The following is a 16020-nucleotide window of genomic DNA, read 5'->3' on the forward strand; positions in this document are numbered from 1 at the left end:
TTTTTTATATTACTTAATGGTAAAAATGGACTTTTTTGGTGCACAGTTCTATGGATTTTACATGTATAGATTCATGTAACCAATATAACGATCTACTATATATATTATTTAATTTAAAAGGTACTACCTGCCTGTGGTAGACAATGTAAGCCATACAAGTAAAAGTGCAACAGAAAAGCAACCTCTGGTAACAAATTAGAGTTGAATCTTCTAGAAATCTTCTATGCATATACAAGTACTCAGGTGTGTGTGTGTGTGTGTGTGTATGCGCACATGCATGTGCATGCATGTGTGTATTCCATTCCCATTTTTTTCACATGAATAGGAGCATAATATACATATATTCCCGCTCATTGCTTTTTCATGATGGTATTCCTTCCATTACCCTTGAATTACAGTTTTTGCACTGCTACCTGGTATGTATATTTTCTATGTTTATGATGATGCTGCAGTGAACATCCGTAGACATATATCTTTGACCTCATGAGTAAATGATTCTGTATAATAAAATCCTGGAAGTGGAATTACTGGGTCAAAGGGTTTGTACGTTTAAATTTTTGATAGATGCAACCGAATTGCCCTATAAAGAGGCTGTGCCAATTCATCCTCCTGCCAGTGCTACATGAGGAGGTTTATTTTCGCACATCCTCGCTGACTGTTTAGCACCAAACCTTCTGACCCTTGGAAATGCGAAAGGTTAAATGTCATACATAAATATGACATATACATATCTCAATCCCATATATATGTATGTGTGTGCGCACACACACATACATATATATGGGATTACTAGCCAGAATATATAGAGAACTCGTAAAACTCAACACAACCACCACAACAAAAACTCGATTCAAAAATAGACAAATGACTTGAATAGACATTTCTCCAGAGAGGATGATATATAAATGGCCAGTTAGCACATGGAAATATGTTTAACATCACTAATCATCAGGGAAATAAAGATCAAAACTACAATGAAAAACCACCTCACACTCAGTAGGATGGCTACTATTTAAAAAACTCAGAAAACCCGGTGTTGGCAAAGGTGCGGAGAAATCGGCACCCTTGTGCACTTTGGTGGGAATGGAAATGGTACAGCTGCTGTGGGAAGCAATATGGCAGTTCCTCAAAAAATTAAAAATAGAATTATCATGGGATCCAGCAATTCCACTTCTAGATATACTGTCAAAAAATTGGAAAGAAGTTCCTCAAAGAGACCTTTATATGCTTATGTTCATAGCAGCATTTTTCACAAGAGCAAAAACATGAAAGCACTCCAGGCATCGCTGGATGGATGAATGGATAAGCCAATGTGGTCTATACACACCCAATGGAATATTAGTCAGCCTTAAAAAAGGAAGGAAATTCTGCAATGTACCGCAACATGAATGAACCTTGAGGATATTATGCTAAGTGAAATAAGCCACCCACAAAAGACAGATGCTGTGTGAGTCCACAAAGAGGAGGTACCGGAAGTCTTCAAGTTCGTAGCGACAGAAAACAGAACAGTCGGGTGCCAGGGGCTGGGGTGGGTGGGGCGTGAGGAGTTCGTGTGTCATGAGTACAGAGCTTCAGTGTTGCCAGATAAAAAGAGTTCTGGGGAGTGATGGTGATGGAGGTTGCACAACAATGTGAATGCAACAATGTTGAGTACTTAATGTCACGGAACTGTAAGCTTAAAAATGGTTCAGAACATAAATTTCATGTTCTGTGTATTTTACCGCAATAAAAAAAATTGAAAAAAACCCCACTATATCCTTACTTAGTTTGCAATTCTTCATGAGGCTGATCAGCTTTTCACTTGCTTATAATCCATTTGTATGTCTTCTTCTGTGAACTGCCTTTCTGTGTCCTCCTGCGCATTTTTGGTGTTGAATTTTTTTCTTACTACATTGTAAAAGCTTTTTAAAAATTAAAAATAGACTTCTGTCTGTCATGTGTTACAAAGTATTTACTGTTTGGCTTTTAAATTGCTTCTTCTTTTTTTGGGGGGGGGGACCTGTATTCGATTGTTTTTGCCGTGTGGAAATTTAAATTTTTAAAGCTGTCGAATTTATGAGGTTTTTCTTCTGGCTTTGGGCGTTTTGCTTAGAAAGGCCCTCTCTACTGCAAGATTAACAAATACAAAACAAAAATGCCTTTGTCTTCTCCTAGTACTGTTATAACTGACATTTTTATGTTTGATCCTGGTTCTGTCTGGATTTTATTTTTGAGTGAGAAGTAAAGCGGGGATTTAGCTATTTCCCCCCCCTTCTTCTTGTCCTTTGTTCCTTGCCTATTTATTAAAGAATACATTTTGTTTCCCCCAGTAATTTGAAATACCAGCTTTATGGAATACTAATTTCTCTTTAGTGTTTGGGCCCTATTTCTGGATTTTTCTCATCTTCCCACTGGTTCATCTTTCTATTCATGTCCCAGTGTTAACTTGGTTTTGTTACTGAAGCTCTACAATACATTTTAATATCTGAGAAGATACACCAGCTATTTAGAGATGCCCATTGTTCCAAGTATGCTGGTCCCATTTCCCCAACTGGACTATAACCTATTTTGCACCTCGGATTCTTCCGTGGCACCCAAAACAGTCCTGAGAACAGGGCAGGTAGGGTTAATAAACATTTGATTCTTGAGAACAAACTTTAAAACTCCTAATACTGATTTTCTCCACCCAAATGGAGTACCGAGAGCTGTGGGGGATGATAGCTCTACCCCTGGATTTCCACTGTGGTCATGAATGTGACTATTGTTGGGGTCAGTACACTGATTTCTTTAGCCTTTGTGCCTCGGCGGGGGCAGGATGACGGATCCCCCCGAAAAGCGATGCGGTACAATGCAGTGGACAAGGGCTGTGGAATTGGGCTGAGTGGTTTGAGTCCTGGATCTGCCGCTAACCAGCGCTGTCACCTGGGCAGGTTACCTACTCTCTCGAAACCCATTTCCTCCTCTGTCAAGTGCAGATAATATCTCCCTCACCAAGTAGTTGTTAAGATAAAATGAGGTGTATTTTGCACAGCTCCTAGTCCACTGCCTGGTACTTCAACAACAGTGTCTGCTATTAATAGTGGGAACAGTTGTAGTAGGAGAAGAATTTATTCAACAAGAATTTATTGGATCTGCAGAGAAATCTGTAAGAGAACCCCTAATGACCGGACTTGGGATCCAGGACTCTGAATAAGAAAGGGAAAATGAAAATGATACGCAGCTCTGACTGAGCACTCACCAGGTGTCAAGCGTGGGGTGGCATGGGTTATGAGACATCATCCCACTTAATCCTCACAGTGGCCCACCAAAGTTGGAAGACACCCCCACAGACCTGATCTTGTACAGAGGTCCTGTACACTCTCCTGCAGCATCAGTGGGGGGGGGGGGCGTCCCCAGGGTCCGCGGTCTGCCCAGGGTCAGAGAGGCAGCACCACCCAGCAGAAAGAGCACTGCCAGTAGCCACTTTTCTTGGGAAAGTTCCGACCTTTCTCAGAGCTTCACTTTCCTCCTCTAGAAAATGAGACTTTTGGGCGCCTGGGTGGCTCAGTTGGTTAAGCAACTGCTTTCGGCTCAGGTCATGATCCTGGAGTCCTAGGATCGAGTCCCACGTCGGGCTCCCTGCTCGGCTGGGAGTCTGCTTCTCCCTCTCCCGCTCCCCTCTCTTGTGCTCTCTCTCTCTCATTCTCTCTCTCTCTCAAATAAATAAATAAAATCTTTAAAGAAAAGAGAAGAAAAGAAAATGAGACTCTTAATGGCACCTGCTTTACGGGATGACGGGGTGGAGACTACAAGCGAGGACTCATGTTGCACTTAGAACAGTGCCGGGCACAAGTCACTGTTAGGCATTGATGATTTCCTCTCCTGTGGCTTACTGTACTCTCACCATCTACAACGCTAATTTAAGTCCCCCATTAAGGGGCTGAAGAATGACAGACTCAGCTGAATGAATTTTAAGGAGGGGTTAGTAATTAAGGCAACGGACCTCCCTCTCCCCCTCTAAACCTATTTGTTCAACTTGGGTGAAGTTTTCCAAAGCATTCACAAATACGGTAATTGGGTAATAAATTATCCCATTGATAGGAACAGCCAATATCATTGAAAAACAACAGCACTCTGCCTTGTCACCAATAAGGGGTAAGTTTGACAGTTCCGGACTACCCTGTTTTCCTCCTGAAAACACCATGTCTCGTATCTCGACATGTGAGTGTTGAATTGGACTAATTCTTGGGGGGCGGGGGGACGTGAAGCCTGCCCTCACTTCTCAGACGTTCATGCCACATCCCCTGTGGTCACAGACCCTGTTGAAGACAGGCTTTCTGTGTTCACCAGTCTCTCAGATGGAACGGCTGGGTTAGAACTCAGTCTCCTGCAGCTTTTCTCTGCTTCTGAAATTCAAAATGGAAAACTCAGCTGCCTCCAACTGTGCCCGCCCCCCCATCCCCACCCACATACCTTCTTTAAAGTATAATTTTTCTCTTATTTTAGCATTTCTTTTTTTTCCCCAATCACTACCAGCATCTATCTCCTCAGGAACTCTCTTTCGGATCTTTGCCCCCATCCTGAAATGCCAAGGTCGGGGGAGGTCTAACTGGCCCTCATGCATCCCAGCCTCAGCCCTGCTGGCAGGCAGCTGGTCTAGGCAGGGATGGGGCCCAAGGCCAAGGGTGAAGCAGGACAGACTCTGCTTTGAGTGCCTTGGATAGAGCTCCCCATTACTATATATAAAGGAGGCAACCCATGTCTGTGTAGAACTTGAGGAGGGGAGAGGGAAGGGTTGCTGGTGGAGAGGCAGAAGAACAAGAAAAAATGGTCTTCATACCCTACAGAGTCTTCCTTTTCAAAACTCTTTCCCAATCCTCCACCATTTTTAGCCCTATGGGTCCAAGCTTGATAGAGGTAGGGGCATTTTCTTCCTCCCGGGTAAGGAAGAGGCTTCCCAACACAATTCCTTTTCCTTCCCGTGAGTGACAACAATTGAGCACTGTCATTTAAGGTGAGAGTTCCTGACATTACCCCCCTCTACAAACAGTTCTTGCCTATGATTCCCCTGTGCATGGCAGCTAGAAGCAATGGTTTTTGGCGTCCACTGTGTCCTGACCCCCATCCCAGCCGCCCCAGGGAGTAGTTCAACCACCACGACCTGGCTACAGGAAAAGAGAGAACTCCTTACAGAAAGTCTCAGGAGGAAGCAGGCAGTCTCCTTCCCAATGGAGTTTCCCCATCCCACAAGATATCTAGGTCCCCGGGTCCAAAGCCCGGTTTTCTGATTTAGGTGAAGGCAAGCTCTCTGGCTACCCCCGTGCTGACCCCAATGAATCCAGAGTAGCTCTGGGGACTTATCCAGACCCTGACTTTTTTACAGGCATATTTATTTCACTGCAGTCACCAGAGGGCAATTCGTCCAGGACAGTGACTCCTGCTGGCATCATCCCCACAACCTCTCACTCAGAGACCAAGCCTGGCTGAAATGGTATTAGCATCTTTCTCTCCCTCTCTCTACTTCCTCCCGTCCTTCCCCCACCCCACCCCCAATCTGCATGAATCCAATTATGTGGGATGTAAACCAGCCGTGGGAACATTAAACTACAACCCTGGTTCTGGGTTTTCATCGAAATCACCCCTTTTCCAGGAAGGAAAGGGAGTTTATTCTTTGGGACCCCCACTGGATCACTTATTTAGAGTTCTGTGCATTCAGCATCCATTTGTAACCTTTTCATACACTTAGGCCTAGAAGAAATTTGCTGTCGCTAATGAGATCGAGATGGGAAAGTGGACCACGGCAGACCGGCCAAAGACCACTAGGGGTTTCTCCGCCCAATCTTTTCCTATTATGATGTGCTCAATGCAGACAAATTATTCTAGTACATAACACAAGTACAGTGTATATGAGTTGACAGCCTGAGCTTTGGGGTTAGAAGGTCGAATCCTGACTTTGCCACTGAGATTGTATGACCTTAGGCAAGTTATTTAACTCCTCTGAGTCTCTGTTTCTCCCTGACTAATTGGGTTATTGAGGAGAATAAACGAGATAATGTTGATAAAGCGTTTAGCACTGGGCTTGGCTCAGAGCAAACCGTTAATATAACAGCAACACCACTTGGCATGCGTACAGTGTGTTATGCTTTCAACTACCTAATTTGATCCTCTGGGTGTTTCTGTAGCATAAAGGGTGTAGGCAGCGGCATTATCAAAGCATCATCAGGGGGAAACTAAGAACCGGGGAGGAAAAGCAAATTGCTCCCAGGTCACACCAACACTTAAGGACCGAGCAGAGCTAGAATCCAGGGGCTCTAATCCTCTTTCTCATGCTTTTAACATTCTGCTATGTTTCGTAAACACAAAGACGGACACTTGACATATATGAATCCCACAGAATAGCACACTTAGAGAAAGCATGTAAATGACAAGCGCCGTGATGGGCCCATGAGGTTCTCGAACAAACGAACCTACTAACTAACTCTTCCCCCCATTAGTCCTTTCTTAAAATTGCTGTGCCCTTGCGGAGTCTAAATGCCATATACGGTGCTCTGTGCTTTATGCACGCGATCTTATTTCGTCTCCAGAGCAACACATGAAATAAGGGGTATTATTCCCATTTTACAGATAAGGAAATGGAGGCTCTGGGAGGTTACACATCTTGCTTCAGAGGTCAGATTCAATTCCAAGTGCATATCCTTAGAGGGCTCTGCTCCGTGGACTTCTGTGGAGCTGGAATAGTGGCCCGCCCACAGCAACTGAGGAGAGAGGGAGGGGGAAGGACTCACAGCAGGACGTGTAATTCCTCCAGCCGGTCACGGCGATCCCCTGAGTCTGGCAGGTGCTGGCGTAGTTCTGCAGCCAGCTGCAGGCGGTCTGCACCGCGCCCCCATCGATGCAAGAGTCAAACAGGCAGTTCTTGTAGAAGAAGGCGGGGTTCACTTTGCTGTGACACTTGGCGAAGCCGGCGTTCTGGTTGGGGATCAGGCCGCACAGCTGCTGCACCTTGGAGAAGGCTTCCACCTTGGCGCATGAAGGGCAGCGGTCCCCGCAGCCAACCTGGCAGAAGGTGTCCCTCTTCACCCAGCTCTGCCCAAACTCACTGACGCTGGAAGCAAGCAGACCCATGGGCATCTCCAGATCGTCTTCGGGGTTGCTGTTATAGCGGCCACACAGGCCGACCGTGCCATTCTGCATGCTCCGGGGGACTGTGACCGACAGGAAGCTCTTCCAGTCATACACGACCTTGAGGCCGAACTCTGTCTCCACCACCACGTGGAAGCCAAAGGAAAAGATATTTATTTTCCCTTGTCCCAGCTTCAGAGGCAGATACAAGCGTTCATTGTTGACCTACAGGAGAGAGAGGGTTGCGGGAGAGAAACACGGTGGACGATCTGTCTCGAGAGTGGCAGCCCCAGAGGGGGGTCAGAGCAGGTTGAACGTAATCTTGGCAAGTAGTGTCGTTTATATCAGTCAACTATTATTATTAGGATCCGAACAGACTTAAATGACTATCCTTTGTACACTAATATACCTATTTATTTCCGTGCCTTCTGTTTACATAGCATTATTTCCCCCCAGGAGTTTAAACTGTTTTCTCCAAGGTAATGAGAGGGTAATAAGAATTCAATTAAAGTTTAGACTAAAATACCAAAATGTAGAACTCTGGTGTTTCTATTTCCAGCTGTATTGTGGATTTGTTTTAGGTAAATTCCAGTTTATTCATTCCTTTGAGATTGTTTTTTTCCACCCCCTAAAGAATGACTTGCCTTTGCTGGTCCTTCTACCTAGGATGCCATTCCTCACCCGTCAACCGCCCTCTCTGCCCCCAGACCCTGCTCCGATGTCGCCTCTTCTGTAAAGCAAGACTGTTGGAGCCTGTGGTGAGAATTAATCACTCCCTCATCTGGGCAGCCAGAATGTTATTTATACTTGTGTTCCTTTTCACCTTTGGCCAAGATCAAGCACGTGTGCACCGCTGTGGAAGCACGCATCACAATCTGCCTTATATTATGGTTAGTTGTCCACATTTCTGTCTCATCTACAAGACCATGAGCAACTTGAGGGCAGGAACCACACTTTATTGATCTTTATCTCAATCTTCCCCTCGCTCCCTGCTGGGTGCCCAGCGCAATGCCTCGTGCTGAGCGGGCCCTTGACACATGGTTCCCCTCATGTATTTTTCATTCGTAAAACAAGGAAATCCCTTAACATGCAACCCTGGAAGTGCATTGCCCTTGCACTGCCCTGTTTCGATTCAGATGAGCCAAATCCTATAGCCCTGGCCTGGGTGGGTACCTGATAGGAAATAAGACTACTGCAAGGGCCAGGAGAGCAGGTCTCCCTCTCCAGAGAGGTAGGTGGCTGCGAACACTGCTCCCTGACTAGAAACGCCTTCCCTTTTGACCTTAATCTCTCTTGTATCCGACAGCCCCCATCCCCACGGCTGCTGCTGTGGTTCAGACCCTCACCACCTTCACCTTGACTACTGCATATTCTCCTGACTGGTCTTCCGCTCTGGTATTGCCCCTCTCCTCCCTTCACTCTCCACTGCCACTCCAGCATCTTTTAATGCAATTGAAAGCCATTAATCCAATACCCTCTCCATGGCTTGAGTAAAATGTCTCATACACTCGGCAGATCACAAAGGGCTCTCCAGGAGCTGCCCCCACATCTCTCAGACCCAACTCACTTACTTCTCCTAGTCCAGCAATACTCAACACTTTGCAGTTCCCCAAATGGACCAAGTTGTGCCATTTTCTTTGCTGAAAGTGTGATGGTGCTTTCTGGATCCTGCCCGGGGCCCTCATCCTCAGCCACCGTGACTATGGGCTAATGATAACTCACAGCTGGTCTTGGCCGATTGGAAGCCCAGAAGATTATGACCCCACTCCGTTGCCCCCCTCCACTCCAAGGGTAGCTCTTGGCCAATGACAAATCCACACAGGGGACCAGGGGACCAACTCTGTATGCAGGTCATGTGCCAGAGCTCCTGGTGGCCCAGGCTGAATCTGGTCTCCAGCTCAGACCTCGTCCTTGCTGAGCTCTCTTCCCCTGGGGCATCCCCCACTTTCCTAAGGATCCCCAGCTCAGACTCTGCCTCTAGGGAACCTGACCTAACCCAGCAATGATGCCCTTCCCCTTGTCCTCCCTCTCTATGGGGCGATGTTCATGCTTCACATTGCAAGTCAACTATCTCCTCTTCTATGACTATTTGTCTAGGCAGAATTTATTTATTCATTTGGCACCACTGTGTGCCACGCACTGTGCTAAATGCTGGAATAAAGCACAGGACCCTTCCCCTAGTCACACTCATGTGGCAGAGAGAAGTACCTAAATCAATACTAAAAACATCATCTGATAAAAGCAATGATAAAGATAAATAGATGCACAGCACCAGACTCAGCCTGGGGACAGAATCAGGCATGCCTGCAAAAGATGATACATACACACACCTGGTCCTAAAGGATGAGTAGTGTTGGCCAGTCGAGGAGGAATGAGATGAAGAATAGGGAATCCCAAGAAAAGGGCACAGCCTAAGCACAGGTCAAACTGGAGAGAAAAAGCCTAATAAATAGGAAGAACCACAGCAAATTAGTGCTGCTAGAGCATAAAATATGGCCTTGGGAATGGTGGGACGTAAAGATGGGGAGGTGGGGAGGGCCTGGATCATGGAAGGCCTTGTACACAATATCACACCTGACAGAGGCCATGAGATCACACCTGACAAAGACCCCCTCATTTTGCAGAGAAGTAGCCACTGGTGCCTTCATAAGGGAACTTGAGTAGAGTGAGGAGACCAGAAGTCAGATGGCACAGTTCAACAGCAAATCGGAGCTATGGAAGCAGATCTTCCAGGAAGATCTCTCTTTCCAAGAAACTAGAAAGGAAGGGGAGGAGAGGGACTGAGTAGAAGCTGGTGGTGAATGGGCGTCAAGGTTTGCTTTCGAATGAACATGTTTATGGGTCGAAGAGAAGGACCTAACTAACACAAGAGGGAGAGAAGATGACAGACAGGCAAGATCCCTGAGAGGCAAAACAGAGATGGACAGGTGGGAGTGGCTGTGGAGGGGAGGGGATGTCTCATTCTCTGTACCTGGAAGGGAGGAGGTGAAGAGGATGGTGTGACAGGTCATTTCAGGAGTGCAGGATGACGGAGGAGGAGGGAGATTATGCCCGGGGAGCACAACTTTCTCAACCAAGAGACCCAGAGGTGGCGATGTGGTCCCCGTGCAGACACAGATCGCAGATGTGGAAGGTCATGGAGGGAAGGGGAGACCCACACCAGTAAACTAAAAGCTGTGCCTCTAAAGGCTCACAAGTACCAGCCTGCTTTTCCTCCTGTGTTTCCTTGCATTCTGCATTCTTGGCCGCGGGGTGCCAAGCAGGAGGCCATACCTTGGGGGAAGGCAGTAGGATCAGATTCAAGCCAAAGGGCTTGCAAATTGTCACTGCCCAGGAGCACCCTGAGAAAGGAACCTCCTCCAACTCAGACAGGCAGGCTCGGCTTCTCTTTGCCTCTGAAGCCCCACGAATGCCACCTCCATCCCAGCCCCGCTGTACTGTCTCTCTTTGTGAGTGACAAATGGAGGGAAAGAGGAAGCAGAGGGAGAGGAGGCCCCAAAAGGAAGAGGTTGGTATGAAGCAGAGCCTGATGACTGGAGTAGGAAGGCACAGAGGAGAAAGAGAACAGGGCATGGGGATGAGTGTCAGGATATGTATTGCAAATACTTAAGCATTAGGAATAAGACCACACACCAGATCTTTAGCAGAGACCTTTCCTTTATGCAACTGGCCCTGATCTGCTTCTATAGCTTCTCCAGCTGTCCTGAGGTCTCCTCGCCCCCCACACTTTGTTTTCTTTTCCTAGAATGCTTTTATCTCATTCTCAGCCTGCCTGACATACTCCTTTAAGGCTAAGCTCTGGGTTACCTCTTCCAGAAAGCCTTCCCTGAAGCCCCCGAGGCTGGTGGAGGCAACCTGTGGGCTCATGACCCTCCACATGGCACGTTTTTGGAGCGCTTCCCATGACATCCAGATAACCTGCTAACACGTCTGTTTCTGCTACTAGACTCTGAGTTCTCTTGGGACAGAGGTCATGTCTGATTCATTCTGCTACCCCCAGAGCTTGGCACAGAATGGGCCTCAATATAAGCCCATCAAACTAACCTGAGCCGGGGTGATGCTCAAACCCTCTCTCTTCTCAGGTGGCCACAGGATTGCCAGTAAATAGAGACACTGGCTGTGAAGATCCTGACAGTCTTCCCCTTGTCCTGGTCCACGAAGCTCCTGGTTGTGCTGAAGCCCAGGGGCCACGGTAGGGGAAAGCCCATCTCTGCAGAGCTCTGGCCATGGATGGCTGGGACATGGACTGCTGTGGTGCCCCCAGGAGTGGCTCGCCTTCTGCTGCTCAACCCCGTGACCCTCTCTGGGATATAGATAGCACGTTTTTTTCTAGCATCCCTTGTCTTAGTGGTTTCCCTACATCCTTCAGTACTGCTTAGAGCAAGGCAAGGTCAGAGTCATAGAGGGACCCTGCGTCCCAAGGAATCACTTCCATACACCTCCAGTTCTGGGAGCGCCAGCAGTAACCCGGAGGCCCCTGCTGTGTTTCCCCCAACACTTCACTGCACACTGTCATTGTGATGGTCATTATTCTTGTCTCCGGGAGAGATGGTGACTAATAATAACATCACGGGAAAAACAAATGCAAATCATTGAACAAGCAGATCCTGTAATGCATATTAATAATTCAAAGTAAATGCTAAAATCTATCCCTCAGGCCCCCAAAGAAAAGAACCTTCAAGCATCCTGAACTCGATCTTCATGTCAGAGATTTGCAAGCTATACACTGTTTGCAGCTTGAGCACTTAGGACTTCTGGGTGACTTAGAAAGATGGACCCTGGGAGTGCCTGGGTGGCTCAGTCAGTTAAACGTTTGACTTCAGCTCAGGTCATGATCCCAGGATCCTGAGATCAAGCCCCACGTTGGGCTCCCTGCTGAGCAGGGAGTCAGCTTCTCCTTCTCCTTATGCTCCTCCCTGCTGCTCGAGCTCGTGTGCGCTCTCTTTCTCCCTCTGTCTCTCTCAAATAAATAAAATCTGAAAGAAAGAGAGAAAGAAAGAAAGAAAGAAAGAAAGAAAGAAAGAAAGAAAGAAAAAGAAAGAAAGAAAGAAAGAAAGAAAGAAAGAAAGAAAGAAAGAAAGAAAGAAAAAGAAAGAAAGAAAGAAAACCAGACATGCCCTGGCTAGGACTCCCCCCTCCACCCCTTTAATCAATTCCTCCTTGATGCCCATTACTGACTCCCTGTTGTGGGTTGAGCTGTGCCCCCCCCAAAAGATAGGCTGAAGTCTTAACCACCCCCCCCCATACCTGTGAAGGTGACCTTATTTGGAAATAGGGTCTTTGCAGGTACATCACGTTGAGATGAGGTCATACTGGATCAGGGTGGGTGCTACACCCAAAGACTGGGGTCCGTAAAGTGGGAGAGTGACTTGGCCCAGAAAACAGAAGGTGCAGAGGGCAGAAAGCCACGTGAAGACGAGGCGGGGACGGCAATGATGCTGCCACAGGCCAACGATCGCCTACAACCGCCAGAAGCTGGGAGCTGATTTTGGATTCGTAGCCTCCAGAACCGGGAGAGACTAACTTTCTGTTGCTTGAAACCACCTAGTCTGTGATACTTTGTGATGGCAGCCCCAGGAAATGAGTACTCTCTTCCCTCTCCATCACTTAATGGGGAAGAAGCCAGCTGTGTGATGCCCATGGCTCTTGCCTTTAGCCATGAACACATCCCACGAGACCAGGGCAGGATATATGCCGGGAAGGTGAGCTGACCCATCAGGGCCTTGGCCCCACAGCAGGGAGCAAGGGAGGGAGACACTCAGGGAGAGCGGGGAATCAGCCATCAGGAAGGAGAGCAGGGACAGCCCAAAAGAGAGGAAGTGTTCACGAGGCTCCAGTGGTCTGCCTGTGAAAATCACTGGGTCAGAAAACTGCATGCGAGTCTCAGAGGTCCATACACCTAAATGCCGAAGAGTGCGGAACACGAGGCAGAAAATGCAATCTCCTAATACCCTGTATGAGACAGGACCTATGAGCAAATTATATTTTTAAAAGAAGAAAAAAAACCCCTAAAAGGTAGAATGATGGAAGGGTGTTGAATGTCAAGGAGATAAGGAGCTGCATGAAAAGGTATAAATCTAAGGGTAGAAATAGATCAGATGAGGAGAAAAACAAAATGACCCATGTGTTTGTTTTAACACATACGATGACAAAATGGTGTCGAGGACCATTACTGCGATGGGCAGCCTCCACTATCTAGACATCTGTGGGAAGCCTTATGTGGCTACAAGAAAGGCACCTGATGTCTTCCTATCTTGCCTCCATGGCAATTTAATCCCACAGATCGATGAGGACATGGCCAGCAGCAAAATGGTAAGTCCTGGGGACCATAGGAGAGAGGGGCTATTATGTCATCTCATTCATCCCCTGGACAAACGTGTTGAGTGTCCTGACATCAGAGTCATTTCACATAAAGATAAATTAGGCAGAGCTCCTGCCCTCAAGAAGCCCACGACTAGTACCGAGCCAGTCGGATATGGGCACCCCCCCGCCGCCGGAATGACAATACGATTCATGCAGTCATGGGTATAGGGACCAACAGTTCTGGGAAGCATCGAGGAAAGCAGTCAGGGGTTTGGGTATAATATCCAAGGAAGGGAAGAGGAATGGGCCCAGTGAGTCCCCTGCCTTAGATGCCAAGAAGGCACATTTTCGGATAAACGGGAAAGGGCAGGCAGTTAGGAAGCTCAGAAGCTTCTGTCAGAGAGGGAGGGTAAGGCGATTCTAAGGAAGGAAAGAGATCTGGAGAGCTGCTCAGGGAACTCCCCTGTAAGAGCTCAGCATTTTTCAGAGAATGTATACAAGGTGAAAAGGAGTCCCCGTAGAGATAAATTACGCCACAGATCATCGAGGATCGTGCTAAGAGGCTCACGCCCCGTATCAGCCCCTCCCAAACCTCAGAGCGGGGCCACTGGCTGGTTTGTCAGCGCTCCCGGTTCCGCTCAGAGCAAGACCCAGGGGAAGGAGGGGCTGGGTCTTTTGCGGGGGGCTGATGTCCTCCGGCCTGACGGTGAGCACACAGAGCTCCTCCAGCCCTATCTGCTCCTGTCTTCATCAAGGGAGTGACAAAGTTCACTCCTTCCTATTTGAGGCCCAAGTAGGAAGACTGTAGGAGGCCCCTGAGGGCTCCAGATGCCTGCAAGACTCTTGAACTCTCAGATCTCACGGGGGGCCAACGGGGAGCCAGGAAGTGGTGGGAAGGAGGCCAGAGCAGGGAACTATCATCCTGGGCTCCACAGAGGGAAGGAGGTGGATCAGGCGGTAGTACCACGGACAGGCATCTAAGCCGTGCTAGGCACGTGTTCTCTTTCGCAGATGGAGTGACCGCCCAAGGACACACAGCGGCAGCCCAGCTGGGATTCGAACCTCGGTCTGTGCTCTCTCCAAATGCTCTGCTACATGAGGAAGGGTACCATTTCTGCTCCTAATTCGGTGCCTTGGGCAGAACATTTTTGTCTCTGAGGCTCAGTGTCCTTACCTGTAAGATAAAGAGAATCTCCAGGGTCCCTCTCTGCTCTAACATCCTAGGCTTCTCCTAGGATTCTTAGGCCAGTCCGGTTCAGCTGCAGCCTGGCCCGCTGACCCAGGACGCCCACGCTCACATCCCCACAACCCCTTTCCTGCCATCTGGCCTTGACTACTCACCAGCACTGTGTGCTTGTAGGCCCTGTGGATCACAATGCTGTAGCCAAACACGGTCACGTCCACCTGCTTGACCCACAAGGCCAGCGACGGGTCCCGGTCCTCGTTCTTGGCCGTGACGACAAACGTGGGCAAAGTGTCTGAGCTTGGCCTGCTTCCTGTGGTGCACAGGATGAGGGGGCAGCTGGTCTGGAAGTCAAAGGGGTAGCCATCAAAGGTCAGGTAGTGGCCGTAGCCCGAGACAATGCAGGAGGCGTCAATTCGGGGCCAACAGTAGTAGAGGCCTCCCTCCTCCATGCAGTACTCGTCCCCCCTGCACGGGATGCTCTCGCAGTGGACCTTGTTGTCTGCGCTGTTGCAGTAGCAGAAGATCTGGCAGTCCGCGTCCACCCAGAAGGTCTCATTGCTGGCAAGCTGGTGGCCCTCAAAGTTGCAGCCGCACTCGCTGCGGGTGACACACAGGTTGCCTTGCAGGGCATAGTCCTCGTCACAACGACAGCCCTCAGAGCAGCTGTCCACACAGATGGGGCCCAGGGCCAGCGTCTCACAGGTCTCCACACACATCACGCACTCCTCGAAATGGCTGTTCTCCGGGCATTCCAGAGCTGAGGGTGGCCAAGGAGAAGACAGGCTTGAGCAAGGGACAGGGGGCAGAGAGAGTGTGTGTGCACTCGCTAGATGCGTGTGGTGTGCACGTGAACGTCGTGTGCTCAGCACTACTGTCATCCTCATTTGGGGTGATCAGAGGCTCAGGGAACCCCTCATGTGCTCCTGGGGCACATAGCTTTCTGTGTAGAAGATCCCAAGACTATGAGCCTCCGTGAGCACCTGCTACATGCCAGGCATCCTTGTAGACAGTTTGGCGTAACTTTACTCAACAGCCTGGGGGGTAAGCAAAGTCTTCTCATCTCTGTCTTACAGATGAGAAACTCAAGTTCAGTGACTTAACCTAATCCAGCCCGTAAGTACCAGAGAGATCCCAATCTGGATCTCCCAACGCTAAGTCCCCTGACTCAAGGACTCTGGAGGGAGAGTGTCCCGGAAAGAACCAGTGCTTTGGGTCCATAGAGACCTGTGGATACCACCTCGGAGCTCAGTTTCTTCTTTTATTAAATAAAGATGATGCTTATCTAGCACAGTTGTTCTGAGGATTAATGACCTAATATATTAAGTCTACAGTAGAGTCTCAATAAATAGAAAACCTTTCCCCTGTTCACACTTCTTAGTAGGATATACTTTATGAAGGCATTTTTACTCTAGAAATTGCCTTTCTCTTTGTCTTTCATTTCTTGGCTCCTG

The 16020-nt window shown here is 48.3% G+C and overlaps 1 protein-coding gene across 1 annotated transcript in view; it reads right to left on the reverse strand.

The window, feature by feature from the left end:
- Window positions 1–16020, reverse strand: part of TECTA (tectorin alpha) — a 64469-nt gene that overhangs the window by 21858 nt on the left and 26591 nt on the right. Inside the window, exons 10-11 of the mRNA XM_006734324.3 lie at window positions 14725–15326; window positions 6744–7305 (exon numbers count right to left, since the gene is read on the reverse strand). Coding sequence (XP_006734387.2) covers window positions 6744–7305; window positions 14725–15326 — 1164 coding nt within the window. The remainder of the gene's footprint in view (window positions 1–6743; window positions 7306–14724; window positions 15327–16020) is intronic.

Source organism: Leptonychotes weddellii, chromosome 11 (genome assembly GCF_054177405.1).
Source record: "Leptonychotes weddellii isolate Sample4059 chromosome 11, ASM5417740v2, whole genome shotgun sequence".
Lineage (NCBI taxonomy): Eukaryota > Metazoa > Chordata > Mammalia > Carnivora > Phocidae > Leptonychotes > Leptonychotes weddellii.